This window comes from Anarhichas minor, unplaced genomic scaffold, assembly GCF_050575085.1.
Source record: "Anarhichas minor isolate MPS153535 unplaced genomic scaffold, ASM5057508v1 ptg000021l, whole genome shotgun sequence".
NCBI classification, from domain to species: Eukaryota; Metazoa; Chordata; class Actinopteri; order Perciformes; family Anarhichadidae; genus Anarhichas; species Anarhichas minor.
This window is the reverse complement of record NW_027466467.1, coordinates 4,310,419-4,330,205: the sequence shown is the minus strand read 5'-3', so window position 1 is coordinate 4,330,205 and position 19,787 is coordinate 4,310,419. Positions and strand designations below refer to the sequence as shown.

General features: G+C 39.6%; 1 protein-coding gene across 1 annotated transcript; it reads left to right on the top strand.

Moving 5' to 3' along the window:
• The first annotated feature begins 1,037 nt into the window (after nucleotides 1–1,037).
• st3gal8 (ST3 beta-galactoside alpha-2,3-sialyltransferase 8) lies at nucleotides 1,038–19,569 on the top strand. Its single transcript, XM_076095697.1, has 9 exons — nucleotides 1,038–1,155; nucleotides 10,107–10,509; nucleotides 11,073–11,184; nucleotides 11,275–11,413; nucleotides 13,283–13,476; nucleotides 13,559–13,738; nucleotides 14,466–14,511; nucleotides 14,937–15,056; nucleotides 15,352–19,569. Exons 2-9 carry the CDS (start codon nucleotides 10,359–10,361, stop codon nucleotides 15,517–15,519), a joined length of 1,110 nt encoding a protein of 369 aa, XP_075951812.1. The 5' UTR covers nucleotides 1,038–1,155; nucleotides 10,107–10,358; the 3' UTR covers nucleotides 15,520–19,569.
• Nucleotides 19,570–19,787: the final 218 nt, after the last annotated feature.

The window sequence follows — 19,787 nt, the reverse complement described above, 5'->3', positions numbered from 1 at the left end:
ATGTATGGTGGAAAGTCTTTATTTATGTTAAACACTAAATGCAGGTGCCAGGTGATGGGACATAATGCAGTGAGGCTCTCAAGCGTTCTGTATTGCTTTCAAATATTTATTCTCCTTCAGATCAACTTTTCTCATTTAATGTTATCTCTGCTAAGTCAACACACCGTGTAGGCATTTTCTCTCTTCCCTCCTCTTTTGTGTCTTTAAACCTCTTTAAATGTGCTTGTGGCACCTGTTCACCTCAATGATGAATTAAATTCATCTTTTTTTTTTAATCTATAAAGCTCTGGAATTGATTAGCTCATATGTGTTTCAGCAAGATTCAAGCTCATGCTTAAAACGTTCTTCACATTACAAAAACATATCCCACATATCTGTGTTTTCTGGGAAGTCAGGACATGGTTTAAATATTTCTGTGGAAAAACATTGTTGATATTATGAGAATAAAGTCATAACATTTGAAGAACAAAAGTCGTCCTGCACTATTAAACCCAAACTAACAGAAAATTCTGTCTCTGTGAGCCACATCGGTGACCTCATACTGGCTATATAGTGTCTGCTCCTCTCTCTTTCTCTCTGTTGCGTAGTTCCACTTTAAAGATAATGCAAACATTATATGAGAAATTTGCTCAAATATTGGCATGGGACATGTCCCATACCGTCCATATGCAGACGTATACGCCCTTGTGTGAGTTTGAATCCCAACTGAAGGCGAGGCTCATCTACAGTACAGTGATTGAGAGGTTTGACTAAAACCATTTTCAGATGTGATCCAGTTTTTATTTGTTTATTTATTTTTTTCAGTTGATTGACGGTTGTGATTTATTATAAACTCACGTGAGGCGCCATTTAAAACTGTTTTGGGAATCTGTCAGTTTTTCTTCTTCGCTGAATTTTTTTAAATTTAACTTAATTTATTCATTGGTGAGACACTGCGAACGATTGCGAAACACATGTACACATCTGTACTCCCTCTCTTCCTTCCCCCACATTGTGCCTCCTCTTGCCCCCCCCCCCCCCCCCCCCCCGCCCCGCCCCGCCCCTTCCTCTCCCCCGGTGGGCGGGGCCTCTCAGCCCTGCATCATCAACATGCCCCCACAACTCTGCAGCTTCACAAAGAGAAGAAGGAAAACCATCCAGACGCTGCGTCTTCATGTGAGTCCTCGGTTTGTTCTGAACGAAGCTTTGTACCGTTAAACCGGCTGTTTACCAGGTCACTGTGTGTGTGTGTGTGTGTGTGTGTGTGTGTGTGTGTGTGTGTGTGTGTGTGTGTGTGTGTGTGTGTGTGTGCGCGTATGTGCGTATGTGCGTGTGGACCCGGTACAGCTCAAAGTGAGTGTGTGTGGGTGTGTGTGTGTGTGTGTGTGTGTGTGTGTGTGTGTGTGTGTGTGTGTGTGTGTGTGTGTGTGTGTGTGTGTGTGGTGGAAACTTAAAGACTTGAAAACTTCGGGGAAGTTTCCACCAAACTTCATGCAGGTTTCAGCTGATTTTGTAGCGGGTCGTTCTCGGCTTTGCTCCTCTCTTGTTTGTCGTAGTTTGTTGGGGTTGTTGTGTGTAAAAGATAAATATGGTGGACACCGACAAGAAAAGAGAGAGGGGGGCGTCACAAATTGTCGTCAGACTCTCCGTCTCTCTGACGTTACTTTCTCGAACAACTTCACATGATGTAAAGTGTTTCTACAGTTTGTCTGTTGAGTCTTTGGTGAATGTAACCTCCTATCGTTTCTATACGAGGTGGGACTACTGTACACAGTGCTCCTATGATTGTAAGTTACTTCTACTGTTCCTAAAATACCCGTTGGCTGGTAGCCTGTAATTATCTTATTGGAGCTTATACATAGCGGAGGCTACGGTTTGTTGTAGCCTACTCAGTCTATTTTAACTTTATTTAACTCCTGTAATAATTAGTCAGTCAGTTGTTTACATGTTATTCATTATATTTAAATATTTTTTTATTATATTTATTATTTTTATTATATTTATCAGACATAAATCGTTTGTTCATTCATACTTTTATTTTTTATACTTTTATTTTTCATTAAGAGCTTTGAAATGATACAGTTGAAGTCACGTGAATAAACATGTTTAATTAATTAAAAGAGTATGGACATTTTATTCAATAATATCTTAACAATAGCAATGTCTCCTCTATTCAAACAGCGACTCCCTCTTAAAAGTCTGTGCTTTGTGCAACAATATCATCTTTAATATCACAATCCAAATCATGTCCATAGCTATGGCTGTACTGAATTGACATTCACAATATTAATTTTTTTAAACATTGCGAGCAATAAGCTCGTCCACCTTCCAGTAGCGCCAAGATGTAACTACTTTTCCAACAGCTTATATAGTTCAGGCATGCTGGGCAAGTTAACACGTTATTATCGCGTTAACGCATTAATTAATTAACGCCGACAATTATTTTATCGTGCGTTAACGCAGTTTTTTTATTATTAGGCAGACTTTTTTAACACAAAAACCAGGCAGCTAGCGGTGAACAGCTGTGTTTGTGTGACAATATCAAAATACATATTGTAGTGTTTTTAAATAAACACATAAGCACGAGAGAACAAACTGCTCTTAACTGCAACTCTTTATTAGCTTAACTTCCACGTGCACGTTACTGCCACGGTACAGACTACAGGTTCCATGCTTCACCTACATTCCCCTGGGTCCTAAGTCCCTCCATGTTCAGCTTCTTATCACCGTCTATGTACCAAATACCAGACATATTACGGTAATCAGCGTTACATATGTGTCTGACCAAAATACCAAAAAAAGCAAAAAATAAATGATTCATTTAAATTGTTTTTTTCGAGTTTTTAAAGTGTTTTGTTTGGAATATGTATAATAAGCATATCATTTAGTGATCGCTACTGAGAATTTAACAAACATAAAAACATGACGTAGATAGGTTTGCAGTTTTCAAGGTGTATATTTCAAATTACATCTCTTGGCTGAATATCTATTATCAGAATCATTATAACTACTACTATGCTACTGTGTAAAGGGAATACTGCTGTTAAAAATAACCTTATTCAGCTATAATATTAGTTTCAGGGTACATCAGCAAATACAAAATCACTTTGTCATTTCAAAAGCTTTGCTTATATCTCAACAAGAAAATGGGCGAGATAAAATGGATACATTCCTTTATTTAAGACACTGTGTTGCTTTGTTTACTTTGTCAATAACGTCAGAAAAAAAATACAGTTCCTCAAATGGCCACTTGAGGCTGGCTCCAAAAGCGAATCAATCCCCACAGAGCCCCATGTTAAAATGCCTAACTTCACAGCAGGAATAAACATGTTCACAGCCTGGTACAAAAATGTTTTTGATCTCTGTCGATAATATTCATGACAACTGTACGGGGCAGATTTTTTGTTATAACTCACTTGTGTTTACTAGCTATAGTAGCATGGTTTGAGTTCACAAAATATTTCCTGCCGATATGAAATGACGATGAAGGACGTCGCTCATTTATTGTTTGTCAGATTTTAGATGATCATTTGAGAAAAAGCATCGAGGCAGGATCGAGGTTCAATGACTTCACTGTTTACCATAAATTTGCTGGATTACCTTCACTATCAGTTAAAGAAATAATTCAATAATTAGATTTTGCTTTCCTTATTGAGAAAGAGCATTTATTTCTCGGCTGTCTAAAATATTCCGTTAGTGAGTCAGTTTCTCAGGCCTGTTCACAAATGTTTGAAATTCATTTTTAGTGATAAAACAAGATAAAACAAGATAAAGCTTGAATTGTTTGTCATTCCGAATGAGAGAGAAACAGGGCAATGAACACTGGCTGCTTGACCAGCCCCAAAAAAATGTTATCCGTAGTTTGTCTTCTGCACTTTTTTCCGACAGAAACACTTAAGATAAGATCAAACTATTGATCTTAAGAACTGTTACAACAGCAGCACAAGAAAAAGGGCCGTCGCAGTAAATCTTTACAGACATTTCTAGAATACATCTTCAGTATTTGTTCTGTTTGTTGTACCCAGCTGCTGACAATGGTTAGCCTATCTATCTATCTATCTATCTATCCATCCATCCATCCATCCATCCATCCATCCATCCATCCATCCATCCATCCATCCATCCATCCATCCATCTTTTTGTACTTTTATATATATATTACAGTTTCTCTGTGCTCCTCAGCTGTTCTGTTTAGATTTTATTGTATGTTTTTGTTATTTAATCTCTGACACATTTCCTACAAAAACACTTAAGATAAAATGTATTGATTCCCCGATAAGATGAAGTGTATCGATTCACAGTTAAGATCAAACTTTATTGATCCCAATGAGGGTGCAATTCAACATTACAGCCACACAACAAACAGCAGAGCAGAGAGGTATTAAATATTTGCAGTACTTGTATAATAATTCTTCAGTATTCCCATGATATATTTCTTTTGCACCTTATTAATATACTTCCCTGTTGTCTCCTGTAATATTCTTAAAGTGTTCATATAGAATCACATTCTGTAAAATACTAGTAATAAAACTGGTAATATTTCCATCGCCTGTGGGGTCAATTTTGACTTAACGCTACTCTAACATTTATCTTGTATAACATCTATCTTTTTAACATTTTCTTATAATATCGTTGTGTTATTTGAGGTCTTCTTTATTATACAGTATCTCACAGTTATTAATTTAACTTGGCTGGTAGCAGCTTGTATAGTGATGCCTTCTACTGTTTACTGATATATTTACAGTCTCAGAGTAATGTGTCAATTACTTTCTTTAATTAAATGACAAATCGCTTTGTCTATAAAATATTAAATAAATAGACAAACATGTCCATCACAGTCCAAGGGGACGTCCTCTTGTTTTGTCCAACCAAAAGTCCAAAAGTCAAAGATATTCACTTTTTAATCGTAAACAACAGAAAAAAATACAAATCGTCACATTAGTGAAGCTGAAATCTGAATGTTTGTTTGAAGAAAGACTTTAACGATTACTTGATTATTAAAAGAGTTAAAAATGTAATGTTTTTTTCCATCCAAGGTGATCAATTAATTATCTAAAATAATCATTGCTGCTCTAGTCTGACACAAGACAACATAGTTTGTCTATTTTGATATTCTCTCTGGAACATTTTAACCTTATTGTACTCTTCCATTGTAATACTTTTGTATATTTATCTCTGTTGGGTCTGTTTTAATCTTATTGAGCCCATTTTCTTCTTCCGTATTCTTATAGTTGCTTATAGTGCACACCTCTCCAATGAATAGTGACTTTGTTTTGTATTTAATTTGATCTACTCTTTTGGTCTGTAATGTTCCCATAGTTGCTATCTTGCTTTGTGGTGAATATTTTATTACTTCTGTTTAATATCCTGTAGTATTTATGTAGAAGTATATTTCTGGTCCTTAGTGATGAATTTAGACTATACAGTATATATTTTGCTGTGAGTCTGTAAACATATTTGATTGCTTCCCTGTGTGTTAATAGTAAAGTGCTTGGTGTGACGCTGTGTTTATGATATTTACCTTTGAGGCGAGAACTGAAACCGGATACATGACATAATTATAGATAGTGAGGCTGTGTGTTGGGCTGAGAGTTAAACCTCCACTTCTTTATTTGGAAAGAGATATAATTATAGAGAGCCTGAATCTAAATCTGAAAGACGGCAACGGATTGTTAAAGACTCCAGTCCAGTTTTTATTTCTACAGCTCACAATCACAGAGTTCATTCAGAGCATTTGACCCTTTTTTAAAATCTCTAGAAATCGATTCACGGTATTTAAAAAGTCTACAAAAAACCTTTTTAACAGCGGGAAAAAAGTGAAGCGTCCGAGGAGGGATCCCTCAGACAGGAAGTGGGTGTCGTCTTTACAGAGTAGACGGCTGGATGATGAGAACACTCTAATAAAGTAGAATAAATATTACAGAGGCTCAGACGGGCGTACGAGTCTGACTGTCTGTCTGAGTCAGTATTGTAACTGGAAGTGGAGTGTGTGTTTCTGTGTGTATTTAAAAGTGTGTGTGTGTTACATTTACCCTTTCACAGCTCCACTTGAAGCTTTGAGCTCGACACATTTTCCATTCGGCTTCTGGTCAGCGACACTCGACAGAAATAACAATGTCCTGTTTCTGCCGTCTTCATGGAAACTAAAACATTCATCCATGCCGAGTTAACAATTAAACCTGAAGTCTGCCTGAATAGAAAGACAGGGCTGTGGATTTTGCTTTTGTGTTGTTGTTGTTTTGTTCAAATTTAAAGTTCACCGTTGAACAGGGTGGAGTGATTTGGTCATATCCTTTATATCGAGGTGATGTCTCTTCGTTAATATTCAGTTGAATTTAAAAGGGGCTTTATTGACATGAAAGTTTCAAGAACAATGGACCTCGTGTAAGAACATTTTCGTATTCTTATCATAAGTTTCTCTTACTTTTTTTTAATGCGGTGGGTTCGTACAAGTGTGCCACGTCAGATTCAACAAAAGCTCCTAACGTCAGATAACTGTTTGATCATGAATCCATCTGTGATTAAATGAGCGTGTTCTCATGATAATTGTATATTTGCATAATTAATGGGCCAATAATGCCGCTACACGTCCGGCCCCAGGCGTCGAATATCCATAAAGGAAAGTCTGTCATTTATTAACAGCGTCAGCAGCAGAATTCAGAGACCAGTAATTGGGAAAATAACAAAGGAAATAACGGCTATTGTTATATCATGTTACTTTGTACAGACATTCATGTTAAAAACTAACAGTCTAACAGATAGCAGAGTCTAATTATCGTCTCATCAAACTGTGTGAGCAGATCTAACTAAGTAAGTTGGTAAAAATAGGTTTCAATGTGGTGCATAGCGTGAGAACTGACACCATTCTTCTTCTGTGGTGTCGTTATTTTCCACCTCGTCGCTGTACTCGCTGGAGCAGCTGCTTTCCATTCTGGTGTCAACATAGGTCAGAGGTCACAGAGAAAGAGAGAGAGGAAGAAGGGACTGCCTGGTACTTGGCTTTCTCTGTACAGGAAACCATGTGGCCCCCCACCCCCCTTCCAAACTCTAAGATAACATACAGACACTGACTCAGCAGACAGATAACCCTCCTCTGTCCTCTACTCGTCTCTTACTCCGTAACACTTAACACTCACTATGTTTACATGAAGACTAATATTCCGCTGTTGTACCTTTTTGACTTTTTAATCAAAGAACTACATATTTTCTAACACGGTTGTTTGTCTTTTGTTCTCATGATTCGTGTCCATCCGAGCTTTAAAGTCCTCCGTAGTCCCTCTCAGACATGTGCCTCTTTACATGAATATTCTTTTAACACTCTTTATACCTAGAGTATTTTTAAGTGCATTCTTTTGATAACATAGCCTGAGAGTCCATTTTGTTTTTCTTTTTGTTTTTTGTACGGTTTTATTTAAGAGAAGAAATGAAGGTTTGTTGCTTTTTAAAAGGGCGTACTTGCATTTTTATGCTTTTATATTATCATTATATCAGCGTCGTACAATAATATCGTCTATCGTGATTACTCCTGGGGCAATATAATCTGACAGTCTAACATTTCTCTACCACTTTAAACGCTGCACAAGTTAAATTGATTCAACTATATTATCTCGAAACTAATCAAACTTCTCAAGAGGTGAAGGAGTTTGAATAATGCACAGTAGAACTCATATGTTGACGCCTCGTAAAAAAGCTGTTTGAACTTAAAAACTGGTCTGAGGTGCACGCACGTCTTTGTTTGTCTGATTACGTTCTCGGTACTAAAGAAAATAAAACATCTGTTTAATAAACCAGGAAACGCTGAATGAGCCGATTTGACCCTCGCACACCAGAATATATTAATCAGACCAGCCGTCTCCCTCCTTCATATTTTCAGCTTTCATTCAAGCCACCTGCACGGATGAACACATGAATATTCAGCATTACGCTGTAGATGATGAGTGTGAGCAAACAGGATTGTCTTGTTGCATTGACAAGAATGAGGACATTTGAGTCGACTCTGACGAACTTTGTTTTTATGGTTTTGAGACAGGAAAAAAGTCCAGCGCTCCTCTGTGTACAATGACACAGTAAAAAACCAAAGCATTAGTGTTTCAACTACAATGGGAGTCTCTACTCATGATTTAATCATGTTATGTCGAAATAAAGCTGAAAGGAACATTTAAAAATCACCTCTGTCACTTAAATAGCTTGATGGAGCCACAATGTTGTGTTTTATGGATCTGAAAAGGGCTGAAAACGGGCTACTTACCACTATCTTCAGTTACGGACCTCATACCACTAATTCATTTTTAACAGAGATAGTGATCCATGTGTCCCTGTCTTCTGTGTGGACTTTCACATCCAAACCAAACATCCAGCTGATCACTTTGTTCTGAACTATTTCTGTGTTAAAGCCCTTTGTACCAGGACATGTTTGCACAGTCACCATGACCCACAGGCTGGCTAATCCAGGAGTTTACTGTCAGATAAATGTCACAACTTTTTCTTCTGAGAGCGTTGAACTTTCCCGCCTGGGGAGGATAAACAAAACATGAACAAATATGAGTCAAGTGTGCTGAGGTGTCAGTATCTGTCCTGACTCGTCTGCTCTGGTCTTGTTCCCCCAAATCACGATTACAGTAGTTGTGTACAGTATTGGTAGTACATTTTAGGGTCTTAGCAGTAAGCTAACTGCTATTGTCCGACGATGATTTTGCTTTTTATTGGTTTAAAAGGATCTTGTCAACTGGCTACTTGTGAAACAATCCAGTCGAACACATCGTCTCTGAACTCCAACTCCAGTCTCACATCTCCAGTTGCTAATCGGACTTTAAACAACGAGCAGCACATGGACGATTAAGTCCTGGTCCCGATATCCGTTGGCTATACGGGAACCCCAGAAATATAGACCCTCACCTCCAGAGGCTTGTCCGTCGTCAGAATGAGATTGCTCTTTAGCTAACCCTATTTGAGATACAATATGTAGAAGTGTTAAATCACATCAAGCCAGGTGAAAATGAATATCTCGCATCAAAATACAACATTCATGTTCAGAAGCCAACTTTTCAGTGGTGTCGCTCTATGGATGGTGATGCCGGTCGTTCACGTGTCCCCCAGAATCCCCATCATTTCCTGAAATTGAACCCTCCTTCAGTTTGCTGTACTGTTTATTAAGTTGATTTAATTTGGCCAGAGCACAGGAGGTAACTAAGTGATAAATGTATTTAATCTCTCTCTCTCTCTCTCTGGGTTGAACTGTGTGCTGCAGAAGCCGTTATGTTACCTTGACACATTCAGTTCACACTTGGGTCGTTCTAAAGTGTGACAGAAATGGTAGAGGTCCAGTACAGGTCCAACCTCCTCGTAGACATCACATTTGTGTAACAATGTGCAGGTTTGAAAGGAGATTTAGAGCTGCTAGTTAATGGGAAAGTAAGGCTATTAACTACACACACACACACACACACGGTGAGAGAGAGACAGTGAAGCAGACAGGAGGAGAGCGAGAGCTGAAACAGGAGAAGCTGAACTGAATCCAGATCTGATTGGTATTCAGAGAGTGAGTTTGTCTGCAGCGAGACATTCCTGCATGAGGAGAGGGAGGTTGGGGTGTGGGAGGAGGAGTTTGTTATGGATAAATAGTTTGTCATGAATAGTTTGTTATGGATAATTATTTTGTTAAATTGTTTGTTATAATTAGTTTGTTATAGATAGTTTGTAACAGATCGTTTGTTTTTAAACAGTTTGTTATGGATGATAAGTTTGTCATAAACAGTTTGTTATGCTAACTAGCCTAGTTTACATAGTTGTTTTGGATACTTTGTTATTTTTCTTTATGGATAATACCTGTGTAAAAACACTAAACTTTCTCCCTGTAGCTGCAGACTTTTGGCACTAGTTTAACTCCAAACTCCGCTTGTTCAGTGTTGTTATTGTAATGTTTCAGTAATCATCCATTACAGACATTATGTTCTGAAGCAGGTTTCATGGCGTTAGCTGGATAACAAAGACCTGGTGACCTGGTGTCAGTGTATTGGTCAACGTATATAACATATAACATATATAATTATTAATTTTAAGCCAAAAAAATGTAGTTTCCACTTATTTTTGATGATGCTGATGTCACAGTTTCTTTCTGTTTGAACCAGGTGTGACCATAGATCCTGTCTCCACCAATCGGAAAGCAGCGAGTTGCACCGGACCGAAAGTGCAGGCTTCATGGAGATGAGGCTGAGTGAAGAGATGACAGAACGGTCGAAAATGTCCAGATGACAACAGATGACGCAGTCCAAATATGCTGACATAGCAGGCTGAACGTTTGATTGACAGCTCAACAACGAAAACAACAACAACATCAACACTACCTGTCCTGCTGCCGCCCGCTCATCATCCGTCCAGCCATGTTGTTCAGGAGGAAGATGTGCGTTGCCTTGATAATCGCTGCCATCCTCTTCCTCATGCTCGCCAGTCAGAGCATCCAGAGGAGACACTTCCTGCCTCTGTCATTAGTCCTGCCCATCAGCTGGGCCACGCCCACTGGCAGGGAGACAGGTGAGGAGCTGATGTCGTCATCACTGGGATCGGAAGATCTCCAAACAAACATGTGACAAAACTTAGCAGAAACAGTTTCAATTTACGTTTACGTTAAATTTGTAAAAAAGTAGATTGTCCATAATGTTTTGCTAAACTTCTTTTCCAACCTTTTTTAAATGAGGCATATTTATTAAAAACTGTCAGAAGCAGCTACTAGCACTAGTATAACTAGTAGCAGCATTATAAGTCGTATCCGTAGTAGTCATATTGATAGCAATTGTATTAGCAGAGGTAGTATTAGTCGTAGAAGTAGTACTAGTTGTTGTAGTAGTAGCTGCAGTTGTAGTAGTATTGGTGTTAGCAGCAGTAGTGTGAGGAGTAGCTGCTCTAATAGTAGTAATATTAAAAGTTTCTTTAGTATTAGCAGTACAACACCAGGAGCACTGTCAGTACTAGAAGTACTAGAGCAGTAGTAGTATTAGGAGTTGTAGCTTTGTGATTGATTCATATAGATGCGAACAGTGTTAGCAGAGCTCCAATGACGCAGTGTTCTCTGACTCTCAGTCTGTTTGGGTTTTCAGTAGTTGGACCCACACCGCCTCCTGCTGATCTGAACCCTGACCTTCCCCAGACCCCCCCACCTCCCCACACCACCAAACCTGAAGCCAAGGATAAGCCTGAAGAGAACTCCCAGTATGACCTGCGGTAACATCCAGGAAGTCATGGACTCCGATGATTCCCTTTTCTCTCCATATGTCACTCCTCTGTGTCGTCCTCTTTCAGGTCGTGTGGTTGTACCGAGTCCTGTATTTCTAACTTGGGGGGGTCAGACTGGTTCAGCCGACGCTACGACCCCAAACAGCAGCCTGTCCTCCGAGACACCAACAACAACTTTGACCCTGAGGCGCTCAGATGGTGGCTGGTAAGGACAAAAAGCAAGATTTGTACAATATCTAATAATATTACTGTTGGTGTGACTTTTTAATGTGCAGCACTTGTCTGTACTTGGACGTGGAGCAGGAGAGCTACTCCGGCTGCAACTTGCAGGAGACTTGCATCTCCACCACATGGGAGCGTTTAACAAACGCAGATGTTGATGTCTGCTTTTCAGCCGGTTGACGCAACATATTTTCCGACGCGCACTCTCTGTCCGCTGGTGGGAGTGTGCTCACCTCTGTGTGTGTGTGTGTGTGTGTGTGTGTGTGTGTGTGTGTGTGTGTGTGTGTGTGTGTGTGTGTGTGTGTGTGTGTGTGTGTGTGTGTGTGTGTGTGTGTGTGTGTGTGTGTGTGTGCGCGTGCGCATCGGGGCGGAACTCCATGCCGTGCGCGATACAGAGAGCAGAGGAGAATTGTACACGCGCGACCATGTAGAGACAGAAATGACATGCCGTCTATAAATAAGATAAATAACACGAGGCTATTTAGTTTGTTTAATAAAAGAACACGGTATAGACCTGTGCTATAGGAAAGGGAACCTTAAATGACTTCTGTTGTGATCTGGCTCTATATAGAAAACAAAATTAACTCGACCTTCAAGGGGGGACGGAGGGTGCCGTTGGGCCTATTGGCCTATTATACCATAACGTTATTTTGGCATGCTTTATCATGATTTCTAATGGCATACTATACTATTATATTTTCATGCTATACTATCACTTTTGATTTCATTTTATCAACATACAATTCTATGACTCTTTGTTATATTCTTAGGACATACTATACTATTACATTTGTATCATGTACTAAACTATGTAGTACAAGGGCTACTGAACAGGTGAATCAAAACGGACACAATCAAGTATCTAACAGGAATGGCTTGAAACGCAGACAGACTGAGAAGGAACTCTGATGATGTGGCAGAGCTGTGTCTTTGTAGTGGTGATTATGGGATGCAGCTGGTGAAGCTCTGCTCCCTCTTCGGCACACCCGTCTCCACTGAAGCAATCAACCACACAAAACTTTCTTTATGACACATTATACCATGACTCTTTTGACATTTGTGACATTCTACACTATGGTTTTTTATGGCATTTTTATGACATATTATACTATGACATACTATACTATTGCTTTATTCATGAAATACTATTATGACATTTTTATGATTTTGTACTATTATATTTTCTATCATATACTATGGCTGTACTATAACCTTTTTAGGAAATGTTTTGTGGTATACTGTACTATGATTTTTTTAATGACAGTATAATTTTAAAAATAGTAAATAACAGTAAATAAAGATTTTCAGTTATATTTATTAACATGGTGTTGTACAGAAAATGATTGCAGGCTGCACACTGGAAGTGACTCGTCAGGATTGAATCAATTGTTAAATCAGCTGAATGACACAGATTTTTATTAGAAGACCAAAATATAAATCTGTAATATTCTGGACGATGGTCATCTAATGTGTTTCAGTAAATCGGCAAGACCTTTACAGAAAATAGAAATGTTAAAAGTCTTAAATTTGATTTTGTAACTGTCAGCTGTCTGGATGAAGAGCCAAACGTCTGAGTCGTTTTCCTGCATTTATAGATTATGTCCTGCTGCAGGAACCATTAGTAGATTAAAGGGGGGCAGAGGGGGGTGGAAATGCTGCTAACATCATCGTCTGATCCACAGTACACTGTATACTCTAACATCCAGCTGAAGTTATACTGTAACTGTATGAACCCTTTACAGCCTAAAATAACATGTTTTTTACCAAGCTGTTGGAAAGTGTATTTTTATGGATCTCTACTTAATAAAGCTGTATTAAAAAAATATTGATGATATGCTCCATTTCTCCACAGAGTCTTCAGCGGGCCGGTAACGACCAGTCTCTAGAGGAAGTGATGTCAGAGATGTTTAAGGTAATTTCCCCGCCCACTGTGGACTTCAGGCCCCTCCTCTCCACATGCCGTAGTTGCGCGGTGGTCGGCAACTCCGGCAACCTGCGACAGTCAGGAAACGGCAACCTGATCGACTCCCATAATTCTGTGTACCGGTACGTGTTCACTGTCCACGCACACGTGTGTTACCTTCCTCATCATCATCTTCCTCATCCTCTTTACCTTTCTCCTCCACAGGATGAACAAGGCGGTGACTCGAGGATTTGAGAAAGATGTTGGAAATCGGACAACGTATCACTTCCTGTACCCGGAGAGCGCGGTGGATGTTGCTCGTGGCGTCAGCCTCGTCCTGCTTCCGTTCAAACTCAGAGACCTGGAGTGGCTGACCAGCGCGCTGTCCACCGGCCAAGTCAAGATGTATGAAATACAGATACAAATGTCCTCAAAATCAAGCTGGTATAGAGAGAAATACGCTCAGTTAGGTGTTTCTAATAAACCGATGCAGTCCAATACAACAGCCCTGCAGAAAAATCAAGTAACATTTTTCAGATTGTAGCAATTATTTAGAGAATGTATTTGAAAAAACATCGGGAATATACATAAAGAAAAAATGTATTACAATCCTAAGACACGTATACAACAATATATATTGTACAGAAATGTTGTATGTTACTATGAACACAGATATATATATATGCATGCATATGTATAAATATATACTATATGAATTTGAACCAGATATAAAAACTTGTTAAAACATATTTTTGCATAAAAATACTAATCTGTTCATTGTACGAATGTAAACATACGGTAGATAAATACCTCACAGCTTAAAATGTCTACTCAAAATTATACATATCTACAGAAATAGACCTGAAATGACTGCCGAGTCTGTTTACCTGCACATCTTATTTAAGGTCAAATACAAAATTAATATATGTTTTATATACTCAACAATATGCCTAAATATATTAGCAACAAGTTGAAAATTTACATCAGGCAGGAGAAAATGTGAACTTTTTTGTTTTACTAAACATTAAATTATATACGTGCAAACATATAAAGAGAAACATAAATACTGTATATTCTAATAGGCAAAGCTTGAACTACATTATGAGCTGTTATTATCTCTGTGTGTGTTCAGGACCTACATGAGGGTTAAAGACCGAGTGGAGGCTGATAAAGACAAGGTAGAATAAATGCTCCATCATCTTCTCTGTGTACAGTCTGTTGATGTTATTATAGCTCTCTGCCTCCATTTGTATTCTTATTTTGCTTAATGAAAGAGAAAGTCTTGACTTCACGGTTCAGTCTAGTTTCAGTTCTGGTTTAAATATGTTCGCATTGATTCATTTAAAGGTGTCATGAGTTAATTTTAATATGTTTGATGTTTTAAGCGCACAATGTCTGGAAAAAAAGTAACATTTTAGTTCACATACTGTACATTTTATTACACGCAAATATCCTCATAACAGTTATTGTTTTACAAAGTATCTTTCCTTTGCAACAGTATAGCTAACCCTAAAAAAATATATATAATGCCTCAGTTAAAGAAATTTGATTATTTTCCACAAATATTTTTTTCCATGTTAACACTGTATGTGTGTGTGTGCAGGTTCTGGTGGTGAACCCGGCGTTCTTTAAGTATGCTAATGATCGATGGACTGAGGGTCACGGTCGCTACCCGTCCACTGGCATGCTGGCCATCATCTTCGCTCTGCACACCTGTGACCAGGTAAGGGGGGTGCGGGGGGGGTCTGTATCTTCATCATCTAGGGACACGGAGACATTTAAACGACCAAATTCACATCCTACTTCCATATCCATGTTTTACTATCATTGTCCGAGTATCCCTGAATGAAAACAGTCTTTGCTCTGAAATGCATCATCACGAGAATAGAACGGAAAGTCTTCAGACCTCACTTTAAAATGTACAAACGCAGGACATGTTTAGTGACAGACCTGACAGACATACTTGGTCAAGTAGTGTCTTGCAGTACTTCACGGCATCACTTCCTGTCTGTGTTCAGGTGTCTGTGTTCGGTTATGGCGCCGACCAGCAGGGGAACTGGCATCACTATTGGGAGGAGAATCGCAATGCTGGAGCCTTCAGGAAGACCGGAGTCCACAGCGCCGACTTTGAGACGCAGATCATCCAACAGCTCGCCAAGGAGGGCAAAATCATTCTGCACCTGTGACACAACCACTGACCTACACACCTGGTACTGACTGACCCCCTAACAGGCCTACAGCGCTGATGATCTACTGATGGACTGACCCACATATAGACTTACAGACGAGCCTACCAGCATACAGACCCAAAGACAGAGCTACAGACCTGCTGACTGACCGATAGATCTCCAAACTGACCCGCAGACTGATGGACTGACCTACAGACAAGCCTACAGACCTTTTTGATCCACAGACTAAAGGACTGACCTACATATAGACTTACAGACGTGCTGACCAGCCTACAGACCTAAAGACAGACCTACAGATCTGCTGACTGACGAATTTACCTGTTGACTGACTTACAGGCGGGCCTACCAGCATACAGACACATACAGACCTGCTGACTGACCGATAGACCTCCAGACTGATCAACAGACCTACTGACAGATGAACTGACTGACAGACAGACCTACAGACAGATACATTTACCTACTGACTGAGCGATAGACCTCCAGACAGACCTGCTGACTGATGAACTGACCTACAGACAGACCCGCAGACCTGCTGACTGACGGGCCAATCTACTTCCTGACCAGCAGATCATTCACCTCCTAATTGTTTGTGACCAAGAACCAGTTACATCTCGTCTGGTATCCAGCTGAGTCTGGTTGATTGACTGGTGTCGGCACACGCCGCTGTTGTCTAATTTGAGCCGACAGTGGACCGTGTTCAACTGGCAGCTTGTTTTGGGGAAATCAGACCTGTGTAAAAAATCATCATATTTGCCTTAAGTCAGACATCCAGGAATAGCGGACTGAAGCCGCTGTTGGACAGCCACATTTTTACGCACCTGGATTACCTGTGGACGGTGCCTTCTGGGGATGGGAGGAGCTAAAACCTAGCACCACCTGGTGGGCGGAGCTTAGATATCCTTCCCGTGCAGACTCCTGCTGGTTTAAATGAGTTCCGGCTCAACTTGAACATACAGACTGTTTTTGGGACCCTCCACTATTTAAACAGACAGACTGTCTGCGACTGCAAGGATTGACCACGAAATGTTTGCTGAAAGCGGGAAACAACCACAGCCTTTTAAAATATTTTCTATTGAATTTATAGACATTATACAGGTATAACCTCTTTTTTTGTACTATGAAAGCACTTTGCCCCGAAGAAGAAATGGCACAAAGAGGCCATTTTGTTGCTTCTCTTGTCCAACGAGGTTACAAGACATTTTATATTTTAGACCATTTATAATCCATCCATTTATTTTAACGGACACTTAACGTAATCCGTCCTGATCTGGATTTGAACTGGTTATGGGATGATGTTGTGTAGTTTACTCTCTCGGCTACATTTTTGGAATGTGAGCCGATTCTGTCTTGACCATATATGGAGCTGAAGGAGCCTGTTTTAGGTTTTCATCCTGTGTTTGAGTTTCTACATGTGGTCCATGATGATTCAACAGTCTGCAGGTGTGCAGTTGACTTCACTGATTACAGCAGGGCGATTGTTGTACGTGTAGTAGCAAAAAACGTTAATGGTAAGCGGTAAAGTTAAACTCTACAACGACGACTTTGGATGTAATTCGGTCACAGCTGGTGGGAGCGACAAAGACGAGGAGACCCTGCACGACTTTGAACTAAAGATTTATTTAACAAAACTTTACAGGACAATGTCAAACAATCAGTAACACCACCTGTGTGTGTGTGTGTGTGTGTGTGTGTGTGTGTGTGTGTGTGTGTGTGTGTGTGTGTGTGTGTGTGTGTGTGTGTGTGTGTGTGTGTGTGTGTGTGTGTGTGTGTGTGTGTGTGTCATGGATGAGTGGAAAATGTAGTGCAATGTAAGTCCAACCAAAAAATAACAACCAACCACATGAATGACTGACCAGTCCAGCAGTGTAGTCAGTCAGCTGTCTGCTGGACTTCTTGTTAAAGGGAGACGACAGCATGCAGAGGGCTGTCCCACCTGTACTGTGAATGTACAAAAACTGTTGCTGATTGTCAATCACAGTCAACTGAATGTTCGTTTCAGGACGTTTTCACACTGAGAAAGTTTGAGTCTGAATCTGAGTTTGGTTGTCCGTCCTAGACCACGTTTTACACGATGGCTACTCCACAAATTCTGTGTTTGGAAGAGAAACATATCGGCGTGTCGATCCGAGCATACAGTTTGGCCTGCACATGGATCGTACCCCTCATGGTAGATGATGAAATTTGCATATGGCGAAGGTAAAATTTGGCTTTTAGAACGTATTTAAACAGTAATTAGTTTATTCGTCCATCTTTTCAAACTTTCTTTTCATGCATTTTGTCAGTTTTTCTTTCAAATGTCACTTTTTAATTGTTTTTTACCCAATTTTCACTGTGGAAAAAAAGTCAGAATATTTTGTGGTGGATTTTGTTTTCAACATTACCACAGATATTTATTTTTGGCAAAATCTTAAATTTTGAAGAAAGATATCGCACACTGTCGCTCCTGATTTTGTAGAAGTTATCCTCCGATGCATTGAAGGACCTTTGACCCGTCGCACTAGTAAGCAGCATCTCGTATATCAATGACGTGTTTTTGCTGGTAAAAGTAGGAAGAAACAAAGTAACACAGCTATCGACTAAATGCATCTACAATCTCACTGAAATTTAGATTTGAGATTAACTTTACACAAAAAGTACAACTAAGTTCCCATAGTGTAGAAAGTGAGATTTCCATGTCTGTTTTTGATTATATAGCAGGTCTAGGTGCAACATAAATACTGTGTATTTCTCCGTGGATTGACTGTTTTGATACTTTCAAACAGCCCGTATTTAAACTGTGCCTTTTAAACGAGCCATCATGACGTCAGTATGGTTATGTTATTACTATACATACAGTAACCAGTTGTGTCGCTAAACTCTGTGTCGCTGACGCACACGGCATGTCCTTCAAATGTTTTTTCTCTCTTGTTTTCTTGCTAAAAATGCCACAAATGTGGTCGGGGTTTCCAGTGGGATTACTAATTGTTTTTTCACTGAGCAGACATCGAGCAGATCACCACTTTTCAGGCCGAATCAGGTTAATAAACACCCAAATTTTGCCGCTTTGTTTCCAGATTCAGACCAACTTTCCAGTGTGAAATCGCTCCGTAAAGAGCTCGGTCTGCCTCAAACAAACGTGTTGGTACAACGTCTAATATGAAGCGTTAATAGTTGTTCCCAACAGCCTCACTGGACGGCAGATTGAAAAGCCTCATCATCCTGGCTGCCACCCACCACTTCCCGGAGCTCCGTCCAACAAATCTGTCTTCATGGTGACAAATATGATTAGATGCAGCTGTTGGAAAGGGAGGTTTTAGACGATCCAACAAGCACTTAGTTTGAGGCAGACCAAGCCCTCGATAAATAATCATAAATGCTGAATTTTCACATAGAGGCCGTTGCTCTGGCGGCAACACGGCTGCAGTTTAGAGTTTAACCCGGTTTGTCTGGAACAAGTCCAATAGTCTCTCTTTAAACTGCCGCGTCAACAGAATCGGAAACATCTGCTGCCTGTTTTTACAGGTTTTTTTTGGCTGAGATTTAACACTTTGTTGGCTTCTCCAGAAAAAAAACACTTCCTGCTCGTAAACTGGGAAGTTCTCCGCTTTATGAAGAGAGTTAAGCCATTAAATGACAGAGCAGCAGCCCTCCAGAGGCCTGAGGCGGACTTCACATCCGGATGAAAGGTTTTTGGAATTTGCAAAATGATTTACTTCCTTCACACTGACAAAAGAAATGAAGTTTGATGAAAGTATAAATCCAAAGTTGTGCTTATTATATTCCCTGCAGTCTGGAAATGTTGAGATAATTTCCATTAGGGATGCAGATTAATTCTAATCAACCAATCATGAAGTATGTTCAGTTATTATAGCTTTAATTCAGCTCATCGTGTTTAAACTGACTGTTGATGAAAGAGAAAGAAATGCTTCACTTTTCACTTAAACAACCTGCCGATCATCGATTGATTCCTTTATTCATAGTCACCAAACAGACTGTGATATTTGAAACAAAACATGAAGCCACCGCTGTCACTTTGAATGAAATAAATAAAGAATATTTAAGGTGTTTTTTTGTTGTTTTTAATTAAAAAAAACTCTGGAGGTAAATGTTGACACAATCAAACCCAGGTGAGAAAAAGTTCTGCAGAGAGATTTCTACGTCTATAAAAGTAAAAACGTCGTCATGGCAGTGTATTGCAGCCACCACAATAAAACATTCAGCTCAGTTTCAAGTGAAACTTGTTAAGTTATTACTTTTTTCTACCAAATTATTCTGTTTTGTTA

Coding starts and splice junctions, on each gene's coding strand:
- st3gal8 (XM_076095697.1), top strand. CDS start 10,359: ATGTTGTTCAGGAGGAAGATGTGCGTTGCCTTGATAATCGCTGCCATC. Junction 11,185..11,274: donor AAGCCTGAAGAGAACTCCCA/GTATGACCTGCG, acceptor GTCCTCTTTCAG/GTCGTGTGGTTGTACCGAGT. Junction 15,057..15,351: donor CTCTGCACACCTGTGACCAG/GTAAGGGGGGTG, acceptor GTCTGTGTTCAG/GTGTCTGTGTTCGGTTATGG.